General features: G+C 43.2%; 1 protein-coding gene across 13 annotated transcripts in view; it reads right to left on the reverse strand.

The window, feature by feature from the left end:
* The window catches only part of GRM7 (glutamate metabotropic receptor 7), a 210,660-nt gene that overhangs the window by 123,697 nt on the left and 61,921 nt on the right, over positions 1-25,042 (reverse strand). For all 13 annotated transcript variants that reach the window (XR_014934770.1, XR_014934771.1, XR_014934772.1 and 10 more), the window contains exon 2: positions 15,141-15,357. Coding sequence is in view for 10 of the 13 variants with exons in the window: in XM_085516724.1 (XP_085372850.1) it covers positions 15,141-15,357 (217 nt within the window). In the remaining 3 variants the exon portion in view is untranslated. The remainder of the gene's footprint in view (positions 1-15,140; positions 15,358-25,042) is intronic.

Genomic DNA, 25,042 nt, shown 5'->3' on the forward strand with positions numbered 1-25,042 from the left:
CTAACCAAGCAACCAATGAAAATCCTCCATCACCTGTATATGAATGAACAACTGAAAATGGGAATTTAAATGGAATGAATGTGAATTCCTGCATTGGACAGCCCAGGCAATCCGACTGCTTTTAGTTCGGAACACACACATCACGGCAGTCTGTGCATTGGAGATTTCACAGCTTCACCTCACTGGATAAGTCGAAGAATATGGAAAGTTTTCAGAACAGATCTCCTATTTTCTTCCCCGTTAAAAGTACTGAAATTTCCTGCCTTGGGTCTTCCTTCAGGCTAATTTAACACTCAAGATCAGCCACAGCAAATCAAAACTCCATCAGCATGCACCGAGGTATGACAAAGTTCCATATTCATACCATTTGGGCTTGAAAAATGAGCTTAAAGTAAAAATTACATACTTCTTATAAATGTGTGAATTAAGGCCAACTAAAACTTAAAATAAAATGCAAGATAAACAGACATATGGGAAGCTCCTGAGAGAAAGGCAGGAGGAGGATCAGTGCATGTTAGAAAGCTGTGATTTTGCATGGGCTGCTGTAGGTGATTGCATCTGGTGCTTAAGTCCCAGTAACAGCCACAGCTTTACTGCTCTACCGCAGCTTCCAGGAGGACCTCGAGGCTGTTAAGAGAGAACATTTGGAAGCCTAAATGCGAAGTAAACCTGCATCACTCTGACTTTACCCTTGGGGAAGCTGAAATAGTGCAGCGAAAAATTTCATTGACTTCTGACCTCAGCTGCCTTTGGAATATTCCACTGAAAAACTTGGCCAAAGCTCTGAATTTCATCTGCACCAGAGCTACAGATCCAACATCCAGCTTTCCCCAGTGCCACGTACCGAACCAAATGCTATCATTGCTGCATTGGTACAAACCCAAGGATGATCTGGACAACATACAGCATGGAATTTTAAAAATAATCAAATAGAGGCTTTGGAAATTAGCTTTTTAGAATGGATTTAATTATCATTGTGAGCATAAGGGCATCATGTACCCTAATAAGCCTGCCCAGCAGCAGGCTGAACCAACCAGGGGTCCGCACATGCACAAGGGCAGCGGGTGTGCAACATGCTGTGAGTATTCCTGCACATCCTGACATTGCAGATCTCTCTTAAAGGCTCCACATGCCCTCCAAACTGGCGACAACACTGCATCCCTAACAAAGGGACCAAACCCTCCTCGTACCCACCTCCATATGCAAGGCACAAAGCCTGAGCAACTGCACTAAGAACAGGGTAGGTTTAAGAAACACGGATGAGCAGCAACCAAGTGCACTATGTAAGTATAAGCAGAGAGAAAAAGAGACACACAGCAATGTATACACACACAGATTTTGGGGGAATAGGTAAAGAAGAAGATGGGAAGTCACTGCATGTCACACACAGGCTGCCTCTGCATTAATTTTAACCACAGCTCGTGCAGGAATGCTGCTGCTCTGACCTGCTTGTTTATGTCTGTCTTCAGTAACAGCAAAGGTGAATTTCTAGGGGTTTTTATATTCACATCCTTGAAAGAATAATGAATACATAAATCTGCAGAGGGGAACAACAGTCTGTACAGACAAAACCTAAGTGTTAGAGCACCTTATGGAACAGCCAGCCGTAAAAGATTTCCGATTCCTGGAGACAAACATTGCATCCTTCACCACGGAACAACTTACAGGATATTCAAGGCAAGCGTAAGGGTAACTGCCCAGACTCTGGGTAAGGATGCTATCTGTGGGACGGGTTTTATCTGTCTCTTTTTTGATCACTGTTTCCTTCCACCAAGATGTGATCTCACGGTCACTCTGCCCTTCGTCTTTCCAATGCCTATTTGATTTGCTTCAGAGTAAATCATTTATGGTAGATTTAATTTCTTGGAACTGATAACGAGTGTAGCTAGATATGGATCCTTTCATTTAGAAGTCTTCCTTGCCATTTAATCAGCCTTCTGAGCTGCACCACTAGCTTGAAAGCAAAGCAGGATGGCTGCATTAAGGAATAAAGAATGCAGAAAATGGACAGAAGTTAGATTAATTATTTTATCAGAAACACTGAGCTCATGCTCCTCCACAGAACACTGCACCGCTACAAGCATCCTGTGGGCTGTGTGGTGAGGGAACACTTTGCCTCCATCCTTCCCAATACACTGTTCCATCCCACAGTACAGGGCTCCTGTCTGTGCACACACCAGGACAGAAATAGCACCACTCACATGGGATTCCCCCTCCTAAGCTTAAGAAATGTTTTCTAAACAATACAACATGACACTCACAGGTACCGCAGTGGCCACCAGTGAGTGCAGCAGGAGCTGCAGGACAGACAGCTGCTGCTTGAGCCCCCACCTCCTGCTACAAGCAGCATTCAACTGTCCCTGCCTCAGCCTTGGGGATGACACCATGCCCACGTGCCAAGTTAAAACCTATTGTTTACCAAGAGCAATCAACATCTACCTTCTTACCACCAGCATGTTATTCCCAGTGTTGTTAACCTTCTTGCAGTGACAGGACTCCGTCACAGACACAGAAGATTTGGATCAATGGAGATGGGTGACTTAGTTATAAGGAAAGAGTGACTACCTATCGCCACTCTTTGGAGAAATTCTAGGTTTAGGAGCGAAATCACAGTCAGATTTCATTCCTGTCCCCTTCCCTGATAATAAATTACCACATTTGACCAAGTTCCATTTTGTTGCCCATCTGTTTGATTGATTTATCTTTGTAGAATACATGACTCCTTAAATGCTTACATTAAAATGATTTAACTGGTAAAAAGAATGCATCTATGCAAAGAAGTATAATCATGTCTTATTTAAATAACATGGAAATGAGCATTGTACATATTGTAACTGATGACTGAACTATTTCCCCTTAAAGGTATTGGATTCAGGGCAGGAAGCTTAGAAACAAACTGATGGAATCGAATGGCTTATCACACTGAAAGTATGTCATTTTTACAGAAGAGTTACTTTCTCAAGAAAAACATCAGCTGCCAAAGCAATGAGACATTTCAACTTGATAAGGATGCGTAAACACTTGCAGGGAAAACTTTTGCCATTCTCTCTAATAGGATTAGAAACCTCCCAAATGGCTCCAAGAGCTGGAGCTTTGCCCTGAACAAGAGAGATGCCCCGAGAACAACTAGAAGAGAAGCCTGGATGGATTTCTGCATTTCATCACTTTGTTACAGGACAATGTCATCTGTAAGGAATTCTTTAACTTAAATACACAAGATTTAAGTTTTTCCAACTCATGCTCAGTATAGAAAAAAAATAAAAGAAGCGTATTCATGTTCTTTATCTACCAAATCCCCAAGTGACAACCTTCCTCTTCAAGAAAAAGCAAGGCTAAACATTTACATGTATGTAAGAGATAAGAAAACCTGAGATATGGAACTCTGAGACACTGTGCAATAAGATATTACCTTTCTTGACTTGGTGTCAACTGCTGCAACTTGAAAACGGAAACGTACTATTTCACAAACCTGCACTACCCTTTATAGATTAAGCTATCTTTATTAAACTTAAAGGTTATTAATGCAACTAAAAGTTGTTTTTCTCAAGTATGATACATGCTTTGGCAAACATAGAATTCCTTACGTGCTAGAATGCCAGTGACCACATCTATGAGCCCTTATTGCCAAACACTTTGTGATTTTCCTCTAATTAACGTAGCCTGACAACCTTTCCATCTCCAGCCACAGTGCCCAACACTTTATAGTAAGTCATACTGAAATAATGACAGTGCTGATCTTTGTTCGAAAAGCATTTCCCCAGTCCATACATTGGATCAGGAAAATCAGAAGTTGAGAGGATAGTTTTCTCACTTAGGCCGATTTCTCTCCCCAGATGATGTTCTCCCAGGCTGTTCTAAGTATGGCTCTTAGTTAAAATAATGTGACTCTCTGTCTGATCATGTCATTGTCACATATTATGCCTTGGAATATTTAAGATTTTGCACTTTTCTGATCTTGCCTTCAGATCTCTGGTTTCCCCTATCGCTGTTATTCACATATTTAGTGCTGTCAATGAGTCTTTTTCTTGATTAGTTCCCTAGAAATGCTCTTCTCTGTAATTCAGAACATGATGAATTCTGTACCATGGCAAACAAGACTAGAGATGAGGTGTACCAGTTAACCTTGAAAAAGAAACTGGACACCACCTTTTCCTCAGTGCTAAACAGACAAAGGACAAAAAACCACACTTGTGCCTTTCTTCATCTCTTCCATGCCCCTCTGATTTTACAGACAAGACTGAGATGTGTCCCTCCTGCCCCACACCACTGCCATGCTCATGGGTTTTTATGCAGGAGCACCACTCCACTGCTACTATGCTGCAGAGATGCCCTTAGAGATTAGGGACATCATGATTATAGTGACAGACTGGATAATCTTGTAGGTCCTTCCCAACCTTGTGTTTCTATGATAATTAAGTTATGTCTGTCTACTTCTGGAGCAGGGAGGAAGGAAAGTTGTAAATCTACATCATTGTAGGCTTGCTCCTTAAAAATGAAGGCTGAAATCAGAGGCAAATCCCTCACAGAAGCTCTGTGTAGGAACCCAGAGCAGCCCTGCAGCCCTCATGCTGCACACTGATGCCAGCCCTGAGCTGGGAAGCATTTTGGAATGGATTTGCCATCCCAAGTGACATTCCACAGAGACCAGCTGGTTGAAAAAGAGAGGAGGAGAGCTGCTCTTGGATGGAGACCATGACACAGGCACTCAAATCAGCAAAGGACATCGCTGAAAATAAGCCTTCAACATTTTAAACCACTTCTGCAATAGGACAGGCCAAGAAAAATCTTACATTCAAACCCAGCTGCTAATACACCTGTGTGCATTCATCTATGAAAGAGAAAAGCAGCTTAAGTACTAATGACACCCAAATTACATCTTCCCCATCTTTAATGTTTATGATTCCTAGTTCCTTTTAAGAAAAAAATATGTCGCTAAAGCTTAATCAGTGGTATTCTGCTTTAAGAAAGGCTTTCTGAGACTGACGAGGACCACACAGGTTTTGCTTTGAAACCTACTAGAATTGGAACAACGATGAAAGGACGCGTTTTCTTTTTTGTGTTGGGAAGGTCATTGAAATTTCACAGGAAAAAATCAAACAGCAACAACCAAACACGATCTCATCTCGCCTTGTCTGCCCGCAGTGTGGGTCTGAACCTTCAGAGCTGCCTGTGCCTACTGTGGGTGTAGAACTCTGCAGCTGTGGGGTGTGACGATGAGAGGGAGCTCTCTGAGAAGCCCTGAAGGCAGTGATGGCCACCAATGACAGAACATATTCCACCCAAAACAAGATGGTTACCCTGGAAAGCAGCCATTCCTTCACCACACTTGTCTCACTCTCATCAACATCCACGTCCTTCAGCACTGATCTCTACCGCTGTAGAGGACTTCGGCATAGTCCCAGGCCGCAGCAATTGGGCAGCATCTCCCAGTGCAAGGAACTGAATTATTTGACACTTATTTTTGTTCTTAGCTCTGGAGTGACAACGTATTTTTTTCCCCTATTTCCCAGCAAAATGTGAGGAAACGGTGATGATGGAACAGAAGACGTATTGGTTCTCAAGCTCAAAGAATGGATTTCTCGGACACTGAAGTTCCTGCAGCCCTTAATTTGGAGTCACACAGGGAACACAAACACAATGAGCAGAAGATGAGAGACTGAAAAGGAACATGGAATGGCTTTGCAAAAAAACAATTTTAATGAGTTCTGAAGCTCTTAGGAAGTAGGATTACAAGTTGCTGGGTTGCCTATACTACAGCCTCATCTCTTGTATTTGTTTTTGGAAAAGACTGAGAAAAATGCATCAAAGACACTGAGTAAAACAGCATCTTTTTTTTTTCTACCAGAGCCTCGAGAGGCAGAAGACTAATAAAACTTTGCAAAGCACTCCAAAGTGCTAATTGCTTTTTTAGTGCTTCTTACAGAGTGCTGGCATTACAGGGCAACTGGGTGTGAAGAACCTCAACAGGGGCTGTGCAGTCCGGAGCTTCTGTAGAGATTTTATCAAAGATGTTTATTTCAAGGAACATCTTTGTGTATTACGTTCTTTGGCTGCGAGTTTGTGATGCTGCTTCTTTGTCTTCCCTCCTGATGTTAATAAATAAAAGCTACTCGATTACTGGAGGTTTGAGCTGAGTGCTGGCTGCTAGGAACATTGGCAGGGACACAAGAAACGGAGTGGTTCAGGCAGTCACTGAGCGGTAAGGAGAACTCAGTGGAAAGTGGGAATATCCAAGCTGAAATTCATGCCAGCTCCAGGGGAACAAGGCACCGTTCTTATCGCTCAGTTTGAGCTGGCTAAATAAGACCCATTTTAATAAACCAGCATCCAAAGAAAACACACCTCACCCCAAGCTCCAAATAAACACTCTCCAGTGATAAACCAGCGGGCTCAGAGGAGAGATGAGTTATTTATCAAAGTGAATGGTGTTCCTCTCCAGGAGCATGACTCCTCCTGGGATTTAGTCTCTGATAAGACACGTCACCGCGCTGCTGCATTACAGCTCCAGAGCTCAGCTCTCAGGGCTGTCAATCTCCCACCGCACATGACTGCTGAGGCCGCAGCGTGGAGACAACCGCTGAAGGCCGGATTGATTTCTGTGCGCACGGAGCAATTGCACCTCCAATCAATTTTAATGGAAGCCACGAATGCTCAGTGTTTTGGAGGAAAATCAAGGCTCTCCAGTCCCTTCGTATAGATTCAGATGTCAAAACTGAAGAATTCAAGTAGGATTTGTTTCTGATGTTGAAACATGAAAAGAGCAATCACAGGGAATAATAAAAGAATGCTCAGCAAAGGGCACATGCCACAAAGCAGAAGCCCTTCTTATCCAGAGTCCACACATTATCCAGCAGCGATACAGCCGCCATATCATCTTAATTAGCTAATAAAAGTTTTTAGACAATCTGTCTAGACTTTCTTTTGCCTGCATATAAAAATGGCTTTAAAAGAAATATATAAACAGCAATGAAAAGTCAGCAAAAAGCTTTCAAATAAACCTCCTGCTGTTTCACATCCTCATCGCGCACTCTTCTTAATGCACAGTTGTATCAGCAAAACCCTTCATTTCTGAAGCAGAAGAGCTGCTCTCTTTGGGATTACAGCACTACAAACACCCTGACTGCCAGGGCAGCTGCCCACCTGCAGGACTGACCTGGGAAGCCCCAACCAGCACAGCTCAACACAGGCCTGGAGGGAACCCAAGCGTTAGAAATAACCGTAACTCCAGCTAATTACAAAGGCTTGAGATTATGTCGTCTTACTTCAAAATGACATTTTTACCAGTGTAGTTGTACCACTGGAGCCACAGTGCTGGGGTTTAGGTAGAAGAGACACCATTGCAAAGTAAAGCTAGAATTTAAGCCACTATAGAATAACACTGTGCTGTCCAGAGCTGCACAGCTCAGCCTCAGCCCTGTCCTGCAGAGCAGACTGGGGCCAAGGGCAGCACTGAGACACTGCAAGAGGGAGAATGGAGATCTGAGGAGAAATACTAGGCTACAGGAGGACAAGGTACAGGTAAAAGATAAATTGAGAGTTAATTAGAGGATTGATTAGACACATGGATTAGTGAAATTATGGGGAGAAACTAAATGCATTCAGGGAATTAAATTATAACATCTCTAAAACGAAAGCAGGCTGAGATAGCCACATGCAGACTTTTCCACCTGGATAAAACCTCCCATTGCTGAGCAGCCACCTGAAAGCAGCAGGCTGCTGGCAGCAGAACACCCAGACCTGACAGACTGCATAGAGCAGCTCTGAGATGGCCCATCCCCAAAGCCTGAATACAGAGTCCCAGGGCTAACAGCTATAGGTGGCTCTGAGGGGCAGCACAGCAGCTGAGCTGCTCCATCAGCTCAACCAAAGCCCACATCAGCATGACCTCACTCTCTCTGGAGGGACTGGAGCCCCCAGGGGCTGCAACAGCTTGTCCTACAAGTGATGCATGCTGAGCAGGCTGCAGAGATAGCACAGAAAGTCTTACTTTGCAATCAGATCCTGAATACAGAGTTGATCTGTGTCATACCTGTGCTACCCTGGACAAGCACCAACATAGCAGAGTATTCCCATCTTTTGTTACTACGGAGACAACCCACACATGTGCCACTTTCTCCACTGTTAGCATCAAACCCGATCCAAACTCCAAGCAACACACACACATTTCAGCTGCCTCTGCATTTCTCAAAGTTTACGTTGTTTCATCACCAATGAAATACACACAAAATCTCTTGTTGATGTCAGTGACCTCAGCAGCAAGTAGTCCAGGTACTTGAAGCACTGTCCTGCTAAACAACTTCCTTGCAAACACATGGAAAAGAAAAAAAAAAAGGATGAACATAATTGATCCCAATTCTCAACATATTGCTACAATTTTGCTAAGTGGGGAAATTTCTCTGCTTGATCTTCATTTCTTCCTGCACCAGGCGATAACAGAAGGAAGGTCTGCATGGCTTCAGAGCTGGGCCAGGCAATATTCCAGGCAATAGAGATCACAGCAATGCACAGAGCCACCCCCCAGAGGGCAAAGGGCTCGGGGTGTTTGCCAGTCTCTGCTGTCCAAGGGGAAGGAAAGAGGAGGTCAGTGATGGAAGACGCATTTAAGTGTTATTTATGTGCTGCTGCTCCCCCATGGCTATGAAAGCTGTTTCTTACATTAGCAAGAAATGAAAGGGATTGGCAAGTGTGGAAGGTGCAAGATGAGGCAATATTTTGTATTTCCTCCTGAGACGCCAGATTTCCATGACAGAAGCAGCAGTAACTTGCTGTGTTTGATTCTATCTCAGCCCTCAGATGCAGATCAGCACTTTGAGAAGGTCCAAAACCATGTTCCAACAAATTTATCCCACTCTATAATATGGACACGTGCCATGGCTCAGCATAACATCCCTATTTTCTGTAGGGAAAGTCCAAACAAGAGCAGGGGACACCTCTCCAGGAGGTGGTTGTGAAATGCACATTGTTCCTCCAGGAAAGCTTCCAAGATGCTTCAAGCTGCAATAGGTGCTGGAGTCACCCTGGTGGGCTGGGAGGTAGGCAGGAGGTGTGGAGAGGGGCAAAGTGCTTGGAGGCAGTCAGCAGCAGCCTGGCAGTACCATCTCTAGCAGAAAATGTGAGCCCTGGACAGAAACTGCATCTCAGAACCAAACTTATCTCTGCTTCAGAAATCATTAATTTCTCAGTGAAATAAATATCTTTTTCTAGCCCACTCTCTATGGCAAGACTTCCTTATTCATGGATTTTTTCCCTGCTGTGATTCAATCTTTCCAATCCCAGCTACTTCTATCAATTTTCATTTCATGGCTCTTCATCACTGTCTCTAACAGTCATACCTGCCTTGCTATCCACAGGTTTCTCCCTTCCTATTATTGCTCAATAAACCCCAACTCCCCTCTTTGCCCCTACTACCCTTCCCAAAATAACGTCAGCTTTTGAACGTCAGTAGGGCTTTTTCCTCAAGCTTCTGGATGTTCATTAACTGATTTATTCCCTATGGTTGCCAGCACTGTTTTCTGCCCAGACTTCTTCCCAGAAGAAGATGGATGCAGAAGGAACACGAAGGCTCTCGCTTCTCTGTTCCTGCTCTGTACTGCTATCTTCACCATGAGAAATACTTTACCCTTGAGATGTAGGAAACCTTTCAACAGAGAGATGAAAAAAAGCAGCTGGATGGGGGTGAATAACTTACTGAGTCTGCATCAAACCAAACCCTCTGCTTGGGTACCCTGGGACATGCACACTGCAAGGCACAGGAGCATCCCCTGGGGCTGCCTAACTTGACTGGTAAAAATAAAGGCTCAACAGCACATTGCTCCGCTTTAGAATAACAAAGACTTCACCAATCATTTATTTTCAGCTGATCCAAAGATGCATCTCACATAACCATGAAAGCAATGTTTTCTTTAAAAATTTGGGGTAACGTTTTTAAAGGATGCTGGCAGTTATTTCTTTAGTAACAAGACTTTGCTATTTCAATTTTATTCTGCTCCTTGAAAAGCAATCTCAGAATGCTCAATAAATGCCATAAAAAGGCAGATATTATCATTAAAGTGACTTACGCTGCAACTGTGACAGCAGACTGTTACAGCTTTCCAATAACACTTGAATTCCTTTCAGCCAGGAAACCAGCAGTGTGAGATCACTCAGGAGGACAGCAGAAAAGTTTCTGCACGTATCAGCATGGAATGGGTCTCATATTTCCCATCAGTAGGCCCTGAGGTAGTCGTAGTGTCACATCTTTATCTCCGTGCTTCTCCCCTGTATTGATTTCACGTGAGTCTATTTCAGAAGGAAGAATTACTCAGACCTCTGCTAGTTGCATCACGGAATTACACCACAATTTGGGCTGCAGGATTTCTAAGCCATGTGCTCCTAATTCTCACCCTGAGCAAGAACCTAAGAACTCTATACATCTAGACCATGTATTTATCATCAAGTCATGACAAAAGACAGGAAAATACATGTATCACATACATATCAGCACATGGATTCTTTGTAAAACTCCAGTACTTTAATCTCATGCATAATCTCATTCCTCCTATTCTATTCCCTGCAATCCCTGTATGAGACCCAGATGTTCTAAAAGCACAACTCAGACCATGTCACCCTATCCCAGCTCTGCCACGTCCAGAGGGATGCTCCCCATGAAGCCAGGCACCTACTGGGCTCTAACCCACACCGGAGGGAAGCCAAAAGCCAAGCAGTGCCCAAAGGACATGGCTGCCCACTGCTCTCACTGAGGTTAGCTTTCACAGTAGAGTATGGCCATGGCAGCAGCTTGGCTCTGCAGAAGCACGCTGTGCTTTGGATGCTGCTCATTCCTTCCTGCTGTCAGGGCAATATTTAATCAACTGCAATCCAAAGCTCCAGCGCATCTTCTACTGGATTGGTTACAGTTTAAAAAGAATCCTTCTGTGAATTATTTCCTACATCTCTGTTGGTATGAAGGTATGGAGCAAGTCTCCATTCATGGTTACACTGGCAGCCAAGGCACTTTCACCAGCTTCTAAACCATATGGCAAGTTTTGTTTTTGGCACAAATCATTTTCATTTCATTTTTTCATTTGCAAATGCCGAATATTCTAGAAATAACACTATTGGTGCTTTTGCATCTCTAAAAACAGCATCAGGATGGCCTTGGTAAAGGTCTCAGCACCAGAATGGAACATAAGCAAGACCTGCTGTACAGAACCTACAACAGACCACAGCATACAACATGAGCTGGTGCAGCAGTTCTTCAGTGGATCAGAAAGGGAGAGATGTTTTATTAATATCAAAATCCTTGATTAAAAAAAAAAGTCACGAGTTTCTATGTGGCAATAGGAATCAGTGCTCTACTGTACAGACCTACAGGAGCCCAGTGAAATGCTGTGTGAACCACTGAGGATGGTATGTCAACTACCATACCATTTAATGCACAGATTTTAATGACATGCCATTCATCTGATGGAATGAAGCTTTAAATCTGGCAGGTGTGAGGGCAACACATCCCATATAGCCACATACATGTGTGCATAAGCATGTTTTCTGCTAGGAAATATAAAGCTGGAAAAACAAGGTAAAAAGAAAGTTGAGAATTGGAAAGAATTATCAGCCAGCATCACTGCTAGGAAAGAAAACTCATTACTGGGAGGGAGGGTTCAGACCAGCAGGATCTATGCCCAGGCAATGGATGGCTGCGGATGGTTCTTCTCCACCAGCCCCACTGCCCTGCTGTGTGCAGCTGTCCCATGTAAGGGCTGTTGCATGGCACCAAGGATCAGGGAATAAGAGGAATTAAAAAAATGAATATTTGGGGAAAAAAAAAAAAACCTTCTGCCAAAATAATAATAATAATAATAATAATAATAAATAAATAGAAAGGAAAAGAAGATGAAGAGGCTGTTGCAAATGCTGCGCTTCCTATGTGAGAGTGGATTTAAGTTTATTCCAGCTTTTTGTTCTGTCAAGGTGGTGATGGCCTTTTAAGAGATATGACACCACAACTAAAAGTTGTTGGGAAAAGCTTCAGTTTACATAATAATCACATCAGCCCTCCGCTATGAGGGCTTTAATCTCTTTTTTTTTTGCATCTTTGGAACATGGAGCAAGAAGACACACAGCTCCAGAATCTGCCTTTTCCATCCCTTCCAAGTGGCTGAGAACAACACCTGGGTGAACTCTTGGCTTCAAGAGTGACACACGGCTGCTGGCAGCCTGCTATGTGGGATACAACAGCTCTGCTCTGCACACAGCCCCAGCCATGGCCAGGAGCCACCCAGCTATGGGCAGTGGGCACAGAGCTGGGGATGGCAGAAGGGAGGAGCTGGGTCTGGTAACGCACACAGCTGTACAGCAAAACCAACAGGGCACTGATCTGCAAACAGGCAATTCAGGGAGAGGAAAAGATGGATAAATGCACCCCGGATCTTTCATTTGTCTGTTAGGAGGCAGTCAAGTGGTTTTTTCACTAAGGACTTCAAAATATATATATATATCTTACAGACAGCAATTAACCTTCTGGTACAGATTAATCTTTTTAAAAAAATCAAAGATGAATTAATCTTTGAAATTCCAGTATTCAGTGGTTCCATTAATAATCTGAAATTGTCCTTTAGATTTTCCGTAATTAGAGCATTCTCTAATTTATTAATCCCACAGACTGCAGAGCATGTTTCAAATCCTCATCCCCTGCCACAATGACATATTCAAACACGCTTGAAGCACTCATAATAAAAGTCACTTTGTGAAGAATTATTAACTCAAAGGATCAAGCAAAGTCGTTATATACCAGAGCACATTTAAACACTGAGCATGGATAATGCTTTCTACTCATCCTTGCCATTCCTAAGATCTTGGCTGAATCAGAAGCCAGTCTGGATGGAACACTGAACTTAGAATAATTAGCTGCTGTGGATTCCAGGCCAAAGACAGGAAGCATGCTGGTACCTATGGACTAAATCTTCCTGTGCCAAACCACACTGATTATGAGATACAAGGCAGCTCTCTACAGATGCCAACAGCCTGCACATCTCAGAATTCGACATGAGCTACACAGCCCCTGCGCATTGCCCAGGGTCACCAGCAGCAGGGCTCCATGGCAGCAGGGGAGACTGGGGGACTTTAAGGTCCTTTCCAACCCAACCGTGCTGTAGTTCTATGATTCTATATTCCACCTGACAACAGGACCTCCTGGTACTTTTCTGGCTCTAGAGCAGCAGGACTGGGCTGACAGGGGCTGAACCCACTCAGAACCTCACCCAAATCTTTATCTGCTCAACACAGAGCTGTGGCAGGCACAGCCTACATCACCCTGCACACTAAGCTGCTTTATGCAGGGTGTTCGTGTGGGTTTATGCTTTATTCTTTAAGAAGGACGTTGACTTACAAGTTGACTGCATTAGCAACTCCAGTCGTTAATTTAATTCTGCTAAAGTCTATGAAGTGATAGAGTATTATTCAGCTAGAGTTTGTCCTTGACATAGAGAACACATTTCTTGTAAGATTTTGTAACAGTGGATATTTGCAAATAAAGTAAATTTTAAATTATAATGAATGCTGCTATTTGTCACTTCCTATGGTATTAAATCCCAAACCATTTTCTTTAATACCACATAAATATGCATTCAAAGGAACAGACAAATTAATGCAAACACAGCCTTGTCATGTGGTACCAACAGAACGCAACAGCTCTGACACCCCTCCAAAGCCCCTTTCCATCACCCCATGCAGCCCAGCAAGGTCAGTAACAGCTGTAGGACCCCCACATTAGGGCCCTGCACTCACATTGGATGCTGCAGAGCATCACTATCCTGGCAAGCTCCCTTGGCCCACACCAACAGGCCCTTCCCCACCTGCCCGGTGAGTCCTGCCATTCAGGACTGAATTCTGGCTCAGGTTATACCAGCTTTTTGCAATGGAATGACATGGCAGCTGTAGGATGAGACACCTGCCAGTTCCTGCAGGGAGTGCAACAGGGCTTGTTCTTAAAGAGTGAGGACACATATCTGATCCTCCCTGCCACACCAGGATACATCAGTGTCCATTCCTGGAGCTGGCTCTTACACAGCTCACTGCTGGTGAATGACATCTTCTGCTTATTTCTCCTTCCTAGCACAGAGATCTACTTCAAATGTTTCAGTTTACAAATGTTAATGATTCAGCATTGCATATCAGCTTGCTGTGGATGTACAGTCCGATTCCCAGCAATGCTATACAAAGCCCTCCTGTGTTTTGTCATCTCCGGGGAAATTTAGAGCTACTTCACCTGAAGAGTAAGTTACCAAGACAGGAATGTGAGCACACCAACACAGCAGCCACCCCTCCAGGGCAGGTCTGCCCTGCGTTGTGAACCACAACTAGAAAGCCAGTGACAAAATTAGGTTTCTTGTCAACAACATTGTGATAGCTGAAGCCTGTACCATAAGCCTGAGCAAGCAGAGCATGAGGCCATGAGGCACAGCATCTCCTTGTCCTCCTGGAATGCCCCCCACTCACAAGTGATGTTCTCCAGCACACTGGAAAGGGCATTATCCGCAACAGAAAAGAAATGAAAAACTAAAAAAAAGGAAAAACATTCAAGCAACAAGAAAAGCATTTTGCATCCCACCAGAGGCCTGGTGTGCCTCACACCACGCTGCAGGGCTTCGTGCCTCCTTACCCCAGGATAGCAATCTCTGAGCCTTTCAGGTAAGATGTACGAGTTTTCTCAAAAGAACTGGTCAAGGGAAATGCTACAGAAAAGCAAAACACTGGCAGCAATGTGAGACATGCACAGCAGCAGCATGACACGAGTCAATGTGTAGCAACAAACAGCCTTCAAACCATTTCTAGCTGTGGAGAGATAAAAGCTCAACATTTTAACATCTGTCTTCTACCCATGTCAACATAATATAATGCAGTCCAGCAGAATAGCAGAAGCTTGATAAGACTCCATCTATTTTCTCCAGACTAGATTGAAAAACACTAACATTTCAAATTCTCTGAAACTCTATAAGCAATTTAGGAAGGAGAGCACCCGGGAGCCATTACAGAGGCACTGCAAAGAACTGAAGCAACTTCAGAATCAAATACATGTTCCAGAAAAATAACATAACATTTGGTACAAAATAACATCCATTACTTCTACAGCATGTTGTGGGGGGAGGACGGGCATTGCCTACCTGCCTCTCTGGAAATTTGCATGAAGGACTCGACTCCTTTTTCTCCATAATTCCCTTCAGATGCCAAAGTAGACACATAATTCCATCCCAAAGCTTTCACAATGTCCACCATTGCTTGCGCTTGGAAGGAATCTGGAGGAACCACACGTGAGAAGAAATCATAGCGCCTGTCATCGCTCAACTCTGGTGCAGTTGAGGCATAACTGATTTGTGGGATCTGTAGAAAGAAATAATTTCTGATAAATATACATGTTCACATTACGCATTGCACTTGTCACAGCAGTTCACTAAAGTATCCAGTTTCTGCTGAGCGTTAGTTCACCTTCCTGGCATCCATCTACATTTCCTTTCACACAACACGATGCAGTGCACACAAACTGCTCCTTTTCATGGGCATTCTGCTGTGAGTACCATTGGGTCCCTTCGGACACTTGAATTCAGCACAGCTGAAATCCAGACCCTGCCAGAAGGAGCCTCCTCTGTTTGCAGGAAGATGATGGTTACTTGTATAACAGAGCAGAAGAATATTGTCTAGGGCTATTTTCGCCCTGATAACAAAGGCTCTGAAGCAGTTATCAAGATGACAGTATGTTAATCCCCAAACACATTATGCAACCGTTAGAGTAACAGTCTGGGGCTTCTCCTTAATTTAAGGAACCTTCCATAATTCTCACTAGAGATGCCAAAGATAGGGGAAAAAGAAAAAAGACTTGAGATATACACAAACATAATCATATATAATGATATTAGACCGTCAGGCTGTGGCAAGGTCAGTATTTCATGCCTCAGCCCAAGCATCTCCTGCACACTCTCTCTATGCAGCATTCCTATGGGTATTTATGAGCTCTTCTGCCCTCTCAGCAGAGGCAGCATTACACTCAGTGCCTTCCCTGCCCACAGAGGACGGGGCAGGCAGAGCCAACACAGCACTCTAAAGGGACATAAGCTGTGTGCCACAGCCAAAACAGGGCTGCAAAGCAGAGCTGCTGATGCAGACCAAGCAGGCAAAGAGAACTTACCCAAACGACCTGAAATTATGAATGACCCAGACACTTGTTGAGACACATTCCAGCCACAGAACGTTAAAGAAGTTAAAATTGAGGCTGACAGCAAGAACCGCGTGGTGCTGACCACTGCTGTGCGATCGCTTTGCTCACTGCTTTGCCTACGGGCCAGCAAAGCTTGGGGACCACTATCAAACACAAATAAATCCACGGCTCCTATCAACCATGGTTCTGACTTCTCATCCAGCTCTGAGCTGCACAGAAGACACTGGGCAGCTTCACAATAATACACGTTCCTAATTTGCTGGTGCCTACGTTCACCACAACAGTGATATTTTAGGATTGCTCTCTTTTCATTTGAGCAAAGCAGCCAATGGAGCTTGCTCAGCTGCTGATCAGCTTAACTCACCACCCCACTGGACAGCATTGTGTTAAGTACAACAGCTAAGTGTGCTGACTTTAGGGGTGCTGCTAATCGCACAAGCACCCAGTATATGCAGCCCCATACACAGAGCTGTCCTGACACAGCCAAGTGCAGCACTATTAATTATAAATAAAAGGAAAGGAGAAACATGATTTTTTAATCCGTGGCAAGTGTTTGTATTCCAACTTGTAAACAAGTACTTTTTCAACTCAAAAATCAAAAGGATCATATTCTGCACCACTGCAGAAAGAGAAGCTCTGATGGAATTTGCTCCGGTGCTTATATTACTTAGGAGACCTTTTGTTTTTTAAGCCTTTTTCCTCTATCCATAAAATATTAAGCACTTTTGGCTGTTTAAATCACTTCAGTATTCAGAGCATATATTGGTTTCTCTACCAACACCCCTTACAGGATGTCTGAAAGCAACATGAAGTCACACAGAGTAGAATTCTGGTAACGCTTTGTGTGAATTCAACAAGAAATCATTAAACAAAGTATTTCTATGCACTTATTTTAATTAACCAGATAAATATTTGGTGACAGCTAAAGGATTTATTTTCCTTTTCCCCCACTGCAGCAGCTGCTGCCTACAGGTCACAGCAGGGCAGGACCATGCCCAGAGCTCCACGATGGATGCAGAGGTGCCAGCAGAGGGAGAGCAGGTCCTGGGACTGGACTGTAAGACTGTGATCTTTGCTTTTCCAACATCACATCCCAGAGCTCTTAATATCGTTTCCCTGGCTGATATTCTGATTACAATGACACTGAATGATTAATGCTGGGAGCATTGCATTAGTCAGTGATTAATTAATGTTAATTTATTTTTAACATTGAGCATTATTCTTCATTTAACTCATTTTCTTCTGCTAACGAAGAAGTTCTCCCTGGATCCCTGTACCACTCTTGGTTGGGCTGCTGGAAAAACAGGGTCTGCATGAAACATTTCCCAACATCAGGCCTGGAAATGCACATTTCTGAGTAAAACACGACTGAAAGAAATACAAACTTGAGTTCTGAAGGAGTTTACTCTGCGGAAAAATCCAAGTCATCCACCTTCCTCCCCATACACTCCCATTTTGGACACATCAAAACTGATCTGCCGATGCTGTAGCTTCCTTCTCCGCAGTAACTTACTAAAGAATGAATGAAATGGCCCATCTGAGCCTCCTCAGCAAAGGACAGTCACTAGAAAACTTGAGAGAAGGCAATTTTCCTAAGGATCATGTGCAAATTAAGATAATGTATGAGTACACCTGTTGAGATATTAATGAGCTCCCACCAGGGTAATATTAAGTTCACAGCTGGCTGCAACCTTACTTCAACTTCCCATTAAGTTTCACTGATACGATTTCCTGACCATGGAAAAAAATACATATACCCCACTTTGATAAAGCCCGTTGACTGTCTCTTATCTGGCAGAGCAGCATCAGCCTGCACAAAGTGCAAAATCCTGCCAGCAACTTCACTTTGCACAAGTCAGATGCCTGAAGAGCTTTCCCTCCTCTACTGAACACTAACAAAAACAGTGGTTGACTAACAGCTCTGAATCTGTTTAGGTCTCGAGTTTTATTCATGTCAAAATCTCTCATGTCAGGATTTAATCATCAGTTACTACAACCGCTCTTTGTTCACCATTTGCATCTAAAGCTGCATAACAAACAGCTTCAGCACTCTGTGAACTGCACATAATTGTTTTTATTGCCTTGAATTAAAACTACTTGAAGTTTCTAAGTAGCCATTTTCGCTGGGAAAAACTCATCTACAGTTTTTACGTTTTACTTTGTTCCCAACAGGAACAACATTTTACTGGAGGTACAAAATGAGACCAAATCACATCCCAGTGCATGTGTGGACACCTGGAGGGAGACTTCCCATTGATCCCCATCAGGATGGGGTGGGACCTGGAGCCCTGTCTGCTCACTGCCAACACCAGCAGGGCATCCCCAGCCCCACAGCAGGGCTGGATGGTATTATCAGATGTACAACAAGTACCATTCCACAATCCAAGCTCAGCACCATACGTCCTGCTCTGGGGAGTATTCCTGAAACACATGTAAGTGGACAAACATCCCTGCAGTCCTCCCTCTAGGGCTCATACAAGACTGAGCAGCAATATTCCCAACAGCCTTAGATAACAAGGAGAGCAAATCCTACTAAAGCACTTTGATAATCCTTCTCTATTATGTTCTATTATGAAATTTTACAAGTAGTGCATTTCGAGCTGATTTTTTACACTCAAGAATCAAATGTTGACAATTAGAAAATGAGGCAAAACAATTTGCACAAAAGCTTTCATGTAAATCAACTGTCAGAATAACAAGGAACATCCCTTGGCAGCTGTGCCATGGTATAAAAGAGGTGCAAACAATTGGCAAACCTGCTGCTGCACGCAGATGTTATACCAAGGAGCAATGTCCTTTGAGCCATAACAGAAGCAGCACATCTAAAGAAGGGTGTTTGTATACCAGATAACATTCAGAAACATGAATCTATTTATGGCTCACCTCAGTTTCTCTCATTCTGCTCAGCAATTACTAAAGCCATTGGTGTTCAAACAGGGTCCTGTTTGCTCACACCACCACCCTCCCTTACGCTGTCCCATGGTGAATTCCTAATGATGTATTAGAGATCAACACAATCAGCTACACAGGAATTGGATAGATATTTCATAAGGTACAGAAATACAAATATAAACAACATCAAATACAAATGAGAAGCTGAGCCTGGAGGAGAAGTGCATCGAATAAAACAGAAACATCTTCAAGAGCACAAAAAGAAACACTAAGAAAAGCAACACAATAAATGATTAATGCTCACGAATTCAGCCTGCATCCACGTCAGCCCCTTCTACCAAAGCCCAGCATTCTGTGTGGGCTCCACCATCCCTATCTGCACAGGCAGTGGGTCTTCTCTGAACCTCATTTCAGAGACCAAGAGGACAGTTAACACAGCAATCAAATTCCATTTCTCAAAGTGTTTTAAGTAGAGATTTTCATTGCTTCTACAGTGGAGGAGCTCTGTCAGAGCTCCCAACCCTCATACAAGCTCTTTTCTTTTGGGGAGTTTCCAAAATTCCTTATTTATAGAGAACTATTGGTGTTCTTCACACATCATCAGTGAAAATCAGACAAGGTCACTGTGGTGCGGACCTCTCAGCATCAGATAATTCATGAGTGACACAGCAGGAGAATGAAGCAGTGCCAGGAAGGGTAATAGACCAGCAGGGCACAGGGAACAACTGGGTAGAGCTATCCATAACTTCATTCCAAGGAACTGCCTCACTGTGCAGCACGTATTTCAATTCCATTACACAACAAATGAACTTCAGAAGTGTGGTGCAGATCATGGGGTGAAAGCTAAGAGGGAAGAGCAGCCCTAGGGAGGGTAACTAAGCAGGGCAGTGCCAGACCTTAGCAAGGTCATAATGGGCAGTGAGGCACTTCCATCTGCAGCTCCTTCATTGCCAGCACCGCACTGGGGGAAACCCCATTATATCTCCAAGGCCACTCGGGATTTCTTAAATACACAACTTAAGGACTATTAGTTTTCTCATTTAATATATATATATATTATTATTTCCTTGGCTGGTTGTGATTATTTTGTTATACATTTAATCCAGACCTGAAAAGTGTATGTGAAGAACACCCTGTACAGGCCCATAAATCAACCTTTGTCCCTAGTGCAACTATTATGGCAATCAAGTAGAAAGACTATTTAAATGACATTAGCAAGTTGGGAGTATTTTCCATATATCTACAGGATGTTTTCTGTTTCCTTTTCTAGAGTGGGTAAGTAATCCCATGAATTATTCCAACAAAAATAATTGTAGCAATTAAAGGAACAATAATTATGGCAATTAGTACTGTCCACATTGCTCATGGGAGCATTTTATCAATTCTGAAAGCAGAAACAAAAAATATATAAGTGCACTATGATGAGAGGTATCCACAAATAGGAAATGCCCTCCATTTCAATGGGAGGTTATGCCTTAAGTCTGCATCTACTTGTGGCAACCAGGAGCTTGTGGCACAGCCTGGGCTTTTGTAGCTACAAAGGAGGTGATCTCTAAGCTATTACATGCTAAAAGAACACCGAGCACACAACCTGAAGCCAAGATATACAACTGTAGTGGAAACTGGGCCTGGCACTGAAGTAAGAACCTTACCTCTTTGAGGCTGTACATACTGCTGTCCTTCTCGAAAGTGAGAACAAACACCCATCTGAACAAGCTTACCTATTCAGCTCTGGGAATTTTCCATTTATACTTCCAGTATTGATACTTCCAGTTGTCTAATCTGTGCATTAGGGTGCAGAGGCACACAAAGACAGCTTACTGCCTTACTAAATGTATTCCAGGTGGCTCAGATCTGCAAATTCTTGTACTGTGAATCAATTTATAATGAACCTACCGGCTCATTACTTTTCCTACATAGGTATAAATGAAAATAAAAAAAAACCTCTCCCATGACATTGCACTCCTTGCAGAGCAAGACTTTCCCATTTAGTCTGACTGCTGGCTCTTTAACCTGTTCCTATCCAGGTAGCTTCTGCACTGTTAGAAAACTAAAAACACTTGAATAAAGCAAACCGCTGTTCATTTTAGAAACAAACAAACAAAAAGAAGAATATTAGATATATAAATGCAGTATATCATGGGAGGAGATACAAGAAAGAAGTGGAAATCCATGGGACTGCAATTCCAGGCTTCTGCCCCTATGCCAAGCCCACCTGCATTGCCCCACCTGCAGTAAGTGCCCATCAAAGACCTGCTCAAGAACCTCCTGCAAACTGAACTACGGAACGAATGAAGCAGCAATATTGATACAACCTGCTCTGTTGAATGCTTGGAGATTTACAGTTCCAGTGTCAACTTTTCTTGCATTTCAAAATCTAATAACATTTTTTCCAAGGGCAGAGACCATTCTTTATAGCCAAGCCCTGCTGAGCAGGGTCTGTGACCCATTTCACAAAGTTTCTGATGCCTACAAACCATTAATTCAAGCCTTCAGACCAGGCAGGCCAATGCTCCCTCAGTGCTGCTGCTGCAGAAGCTGAATGCCTCTGAGGAAGGCAGAATAGAGTTTCAACAGCACTGCCAATATTGCACATTATTTCAGAAACAGGTGAGGCCCAAATGGAATTAAACTGTTCTTTCACTGTCTTCCCCTATGGGAAACACTACAATAAAAATCTCAGTCTATCGTGCAGCTTGGACACAAAAGCTTCATACATATTTAAGACTGCTCTTCCAGGAGGCAAAAATATGCTCCTGTGTTTATCAAAAGACATGTCGTATCCCTTACCATTCCAGTGGGACCAGCCATCCTGTGACAGCACAGTAGCATGAAAAAAGCATTCCTTTGCTTTGCAGATATTATTTGTGTTCTCAACACTAACCGCTATGGCACGAGCAGTTCATTTTTCCTGCATATTGCCATTCTTTGGGGGCTTTTTCCCCCAGTGCATTTTTGGAACATCCATTTTTCCATAAGAAAAAAAAAAAGAAAAAAAAGATCAGAAATCAGTTTTTCAATTTACAGTGAAATGGAGAAAGATAACTCAATGCACAGCTGCCTGATCTGCACGTACGAAGTTTTCTCTCTAGGCATAAAGTTGTGTTTATGCAGTCAGAAAGAATACGGCTTCTCAGTGATCACTTCTTAGAAGCAAGACCAATTTTTACTTATATTCCCCACATTTCAGCTTCTCTTCTACCCACATCTTGACTTAACCTTCACAAAAACCAAAGTGACTTTAAATATGACTGTTTCTATCCCTGTCTCCCCAGGGTTCTCCTTGCAGGTGGGACTCTCTGATGGGCAGTGGGTCCCTTCATTGCAATGCCCCAGCTCACACGCTCCCATGCAGGCACATCCCAACAACAGGGAGCCTCCAACAGCTTCCAGAGGGGAACAACTTTACTCATCTCCTGCATCAGATATGCTAGGAATAACAACAACAAAAGGACAAGTGCTGTTACAAAGCTTCAGCACTTCACGTTTTTAAGTGAAACATTTAAGTTGTTAAGAATTGTAGCTGCCTCGCTCATAAACCAGCAAAGCAACAACGCTTTGATGATTTGCAGATCTGGAGGATGAGATATGACCAGCACAGCACATTTATATCTACTAGTGCATATTCATTGATTTTACAGTATTAACTAGAATATTCCTCCTAGGATACATCAGTTAGAATATCAGTGCCGATTGCCCATCCATCGCATCGCAAGAATGCACAGCTCTTCATATTTTAACTCCAGTGCTGATCAAATGTAAGCTTGAGAGCAGTATTAAAATAATAGATGGCACTCTGCTAGAGGTAATTCGAAATCTTAACAAAGCATCAAAGCTTCTTGTCTATTATGAGCTAATGCTTCAAGGCAAATTTTAGCTGAACTCACAGAAGGTGATGGGAGCACAGGGACCCTCTAGCCTCTCTAATAGCCACATTTTGTAATCATATGGTACCACACAGCAGCTTCTGCACCAAGACTTATCAGCCTCCTGTTGTGATTCAGATCCAGACTGCAAAATAACACACCTATGGATATTCTACCACACTTTCTTCTCGTGAAACTCTGCATTGCCTAAAATGTAAATACAGAGATCCTATATGAAAGAGAACAAAAGAGCTTAAGAGGTGCATTCCGCACTGAGTCTGTGCCAAGACTGAACACACTTCTTGGGCTGTTTACTTCTATCACAGCTTAAGGTCTCTGGCAGATAAAACCGGCAATGACATATCAAAGGAACCAAACCAAGGTCTGCCCATTAAATACCCCAGATCACAAGCCAGCTCATGTCAAAAATAAATCCAGCCTGCTAAGATTAGTGTTAAGGCAAACATGGGGTGTTTTGCACGGGAAGCAGTGGGATCCAGCACTGAGTGGGCTTATGTTGAGGCTTCCTACATCCCTCATTCCCATAGAGGAAGAAGGAAGGCATGTTCTGAGCACACATTTCAATGCATCCTTGACTCAGAAGTAATCCTTCGAGTTTTGAAGCCCACTTCCTATGGCATGAGGGCTTGTACCCAGCAAAGCACTCTGAGAACTGCTTCAGCCATTCAGAGAGTCTCTGAGCAGAGCATCAGGGGCTGAATGTGATCTACATGACAGCAGCAGGTACATTTCTTTCTCTTCTTTTGTACATACACCATTCCCTGACACTCGTGTCTACGTCTTGCTCTCTACCTGAGCAATCAGTCACTGAAAACAGATCGAAGTGTTAATGCATATATACATTTGTACACTCGCAGTGATCAGAACTCACACATCCCAATACAGATTCAGAAATGCTAATTGTTGTTTTGAAAATAAAGCAGAACCAGAAGACAAACACACTTTTATGTTTTATTTATGTGTACACACTGCTCCAGTCTCCTAAACGCATAATTGAACCCTACACTCTTTATGCATATTTCAAAAGGGTTTTTTAATCTGCAAGTATTAATCTCATTGATTTTGTGAGTATCCCCCCAAAGACAACAACAATCAAGAGCAATCCAGCAGACAGGCTGATGTGCAGAAAAGCCTGAGAAGACAACATGGTTCTTCACAAGAAATACAGATGCACCCAAAGCCACCAAAGTGGAAACAAATCATAGTGTGGCACAATGCAGAGCACAATCATCCTTCAGAGCTCAGTTATTGAGCTCAATAAAAGTTGTTGAGTTCAGCTCTCAGTGTATCTCCAATTGCATTTCTAGCCGAGCCTCTGCATCTGTTGTAGAAAATAAGGCTGTTTGTTTGCAATTCTGAAGTAAAGATGAACTTCCAGCAAGCAGCTGAATACCCTTATGAGCAAAACAGAACCCCTATGAATGGCTTCCACTGATCAGATGTTACAAACCTCAGAATGGAACCACACAGAGACATCCCTCCAAGCATTACCCACCACTGGGATGGTGCAGCTCCACAGCCCAGCTGTAACTCCCACCATTCCCAGTGTGGATGAGCAGCACTGCACAACAGCAGGAGAAGCCACTGCAGCTGAGCTCCTCTGTGCACTTGGAACACACAGCTATGCTGCAGCATCTCTACCCAGTGCAGCGTTAAACACGATGTTGGACTTGGGAAGCTACTGATAAGGGGTGATACACTGATCATATCAGTGATCCCTGGCTAATGGCCAAAGATGGAATACACAGAGCAGATTATCCTGTGCCTGCATATAGTGTTCTGCCACGCTCCTCCTGCCACAAACTGATGTTCACAACTAGAGACAAGCTATGGCCTAAATGGATAAAAAGATAAAATCTAACCCGTTGGTTCTTTCTTTTTTCCCCCTTTTTATTTTCCCACTGACACAATTGCTTTATTTTCCACAACAAAACACAGGAGAGAATTTCTCAGCATCTGAAGTGTGCCGAGTTCCAGTGGTATCCAGTACTTATGGCACAGAGCAGTTTCCTATAGTAAAAGAAAATACTTCTGTGCATGGGGAAGAACACAATGAAGTATGTGTACTGCACAT

The sequence above is a fragment of the Coturnix japonica genome, chromosome 15 (genome assembly GCF_054131305.1).
Source record: "Coturnix japonica strain WE chromosome 15, WE-NBRP24, whole genome shotgun sequence".
Classification (NCBI taxonomy): Eukaryota; Metazoa; Chordata; class Aves; order Galliformes; family Phasianidae; genus Coturnix; species Coturnix japonica.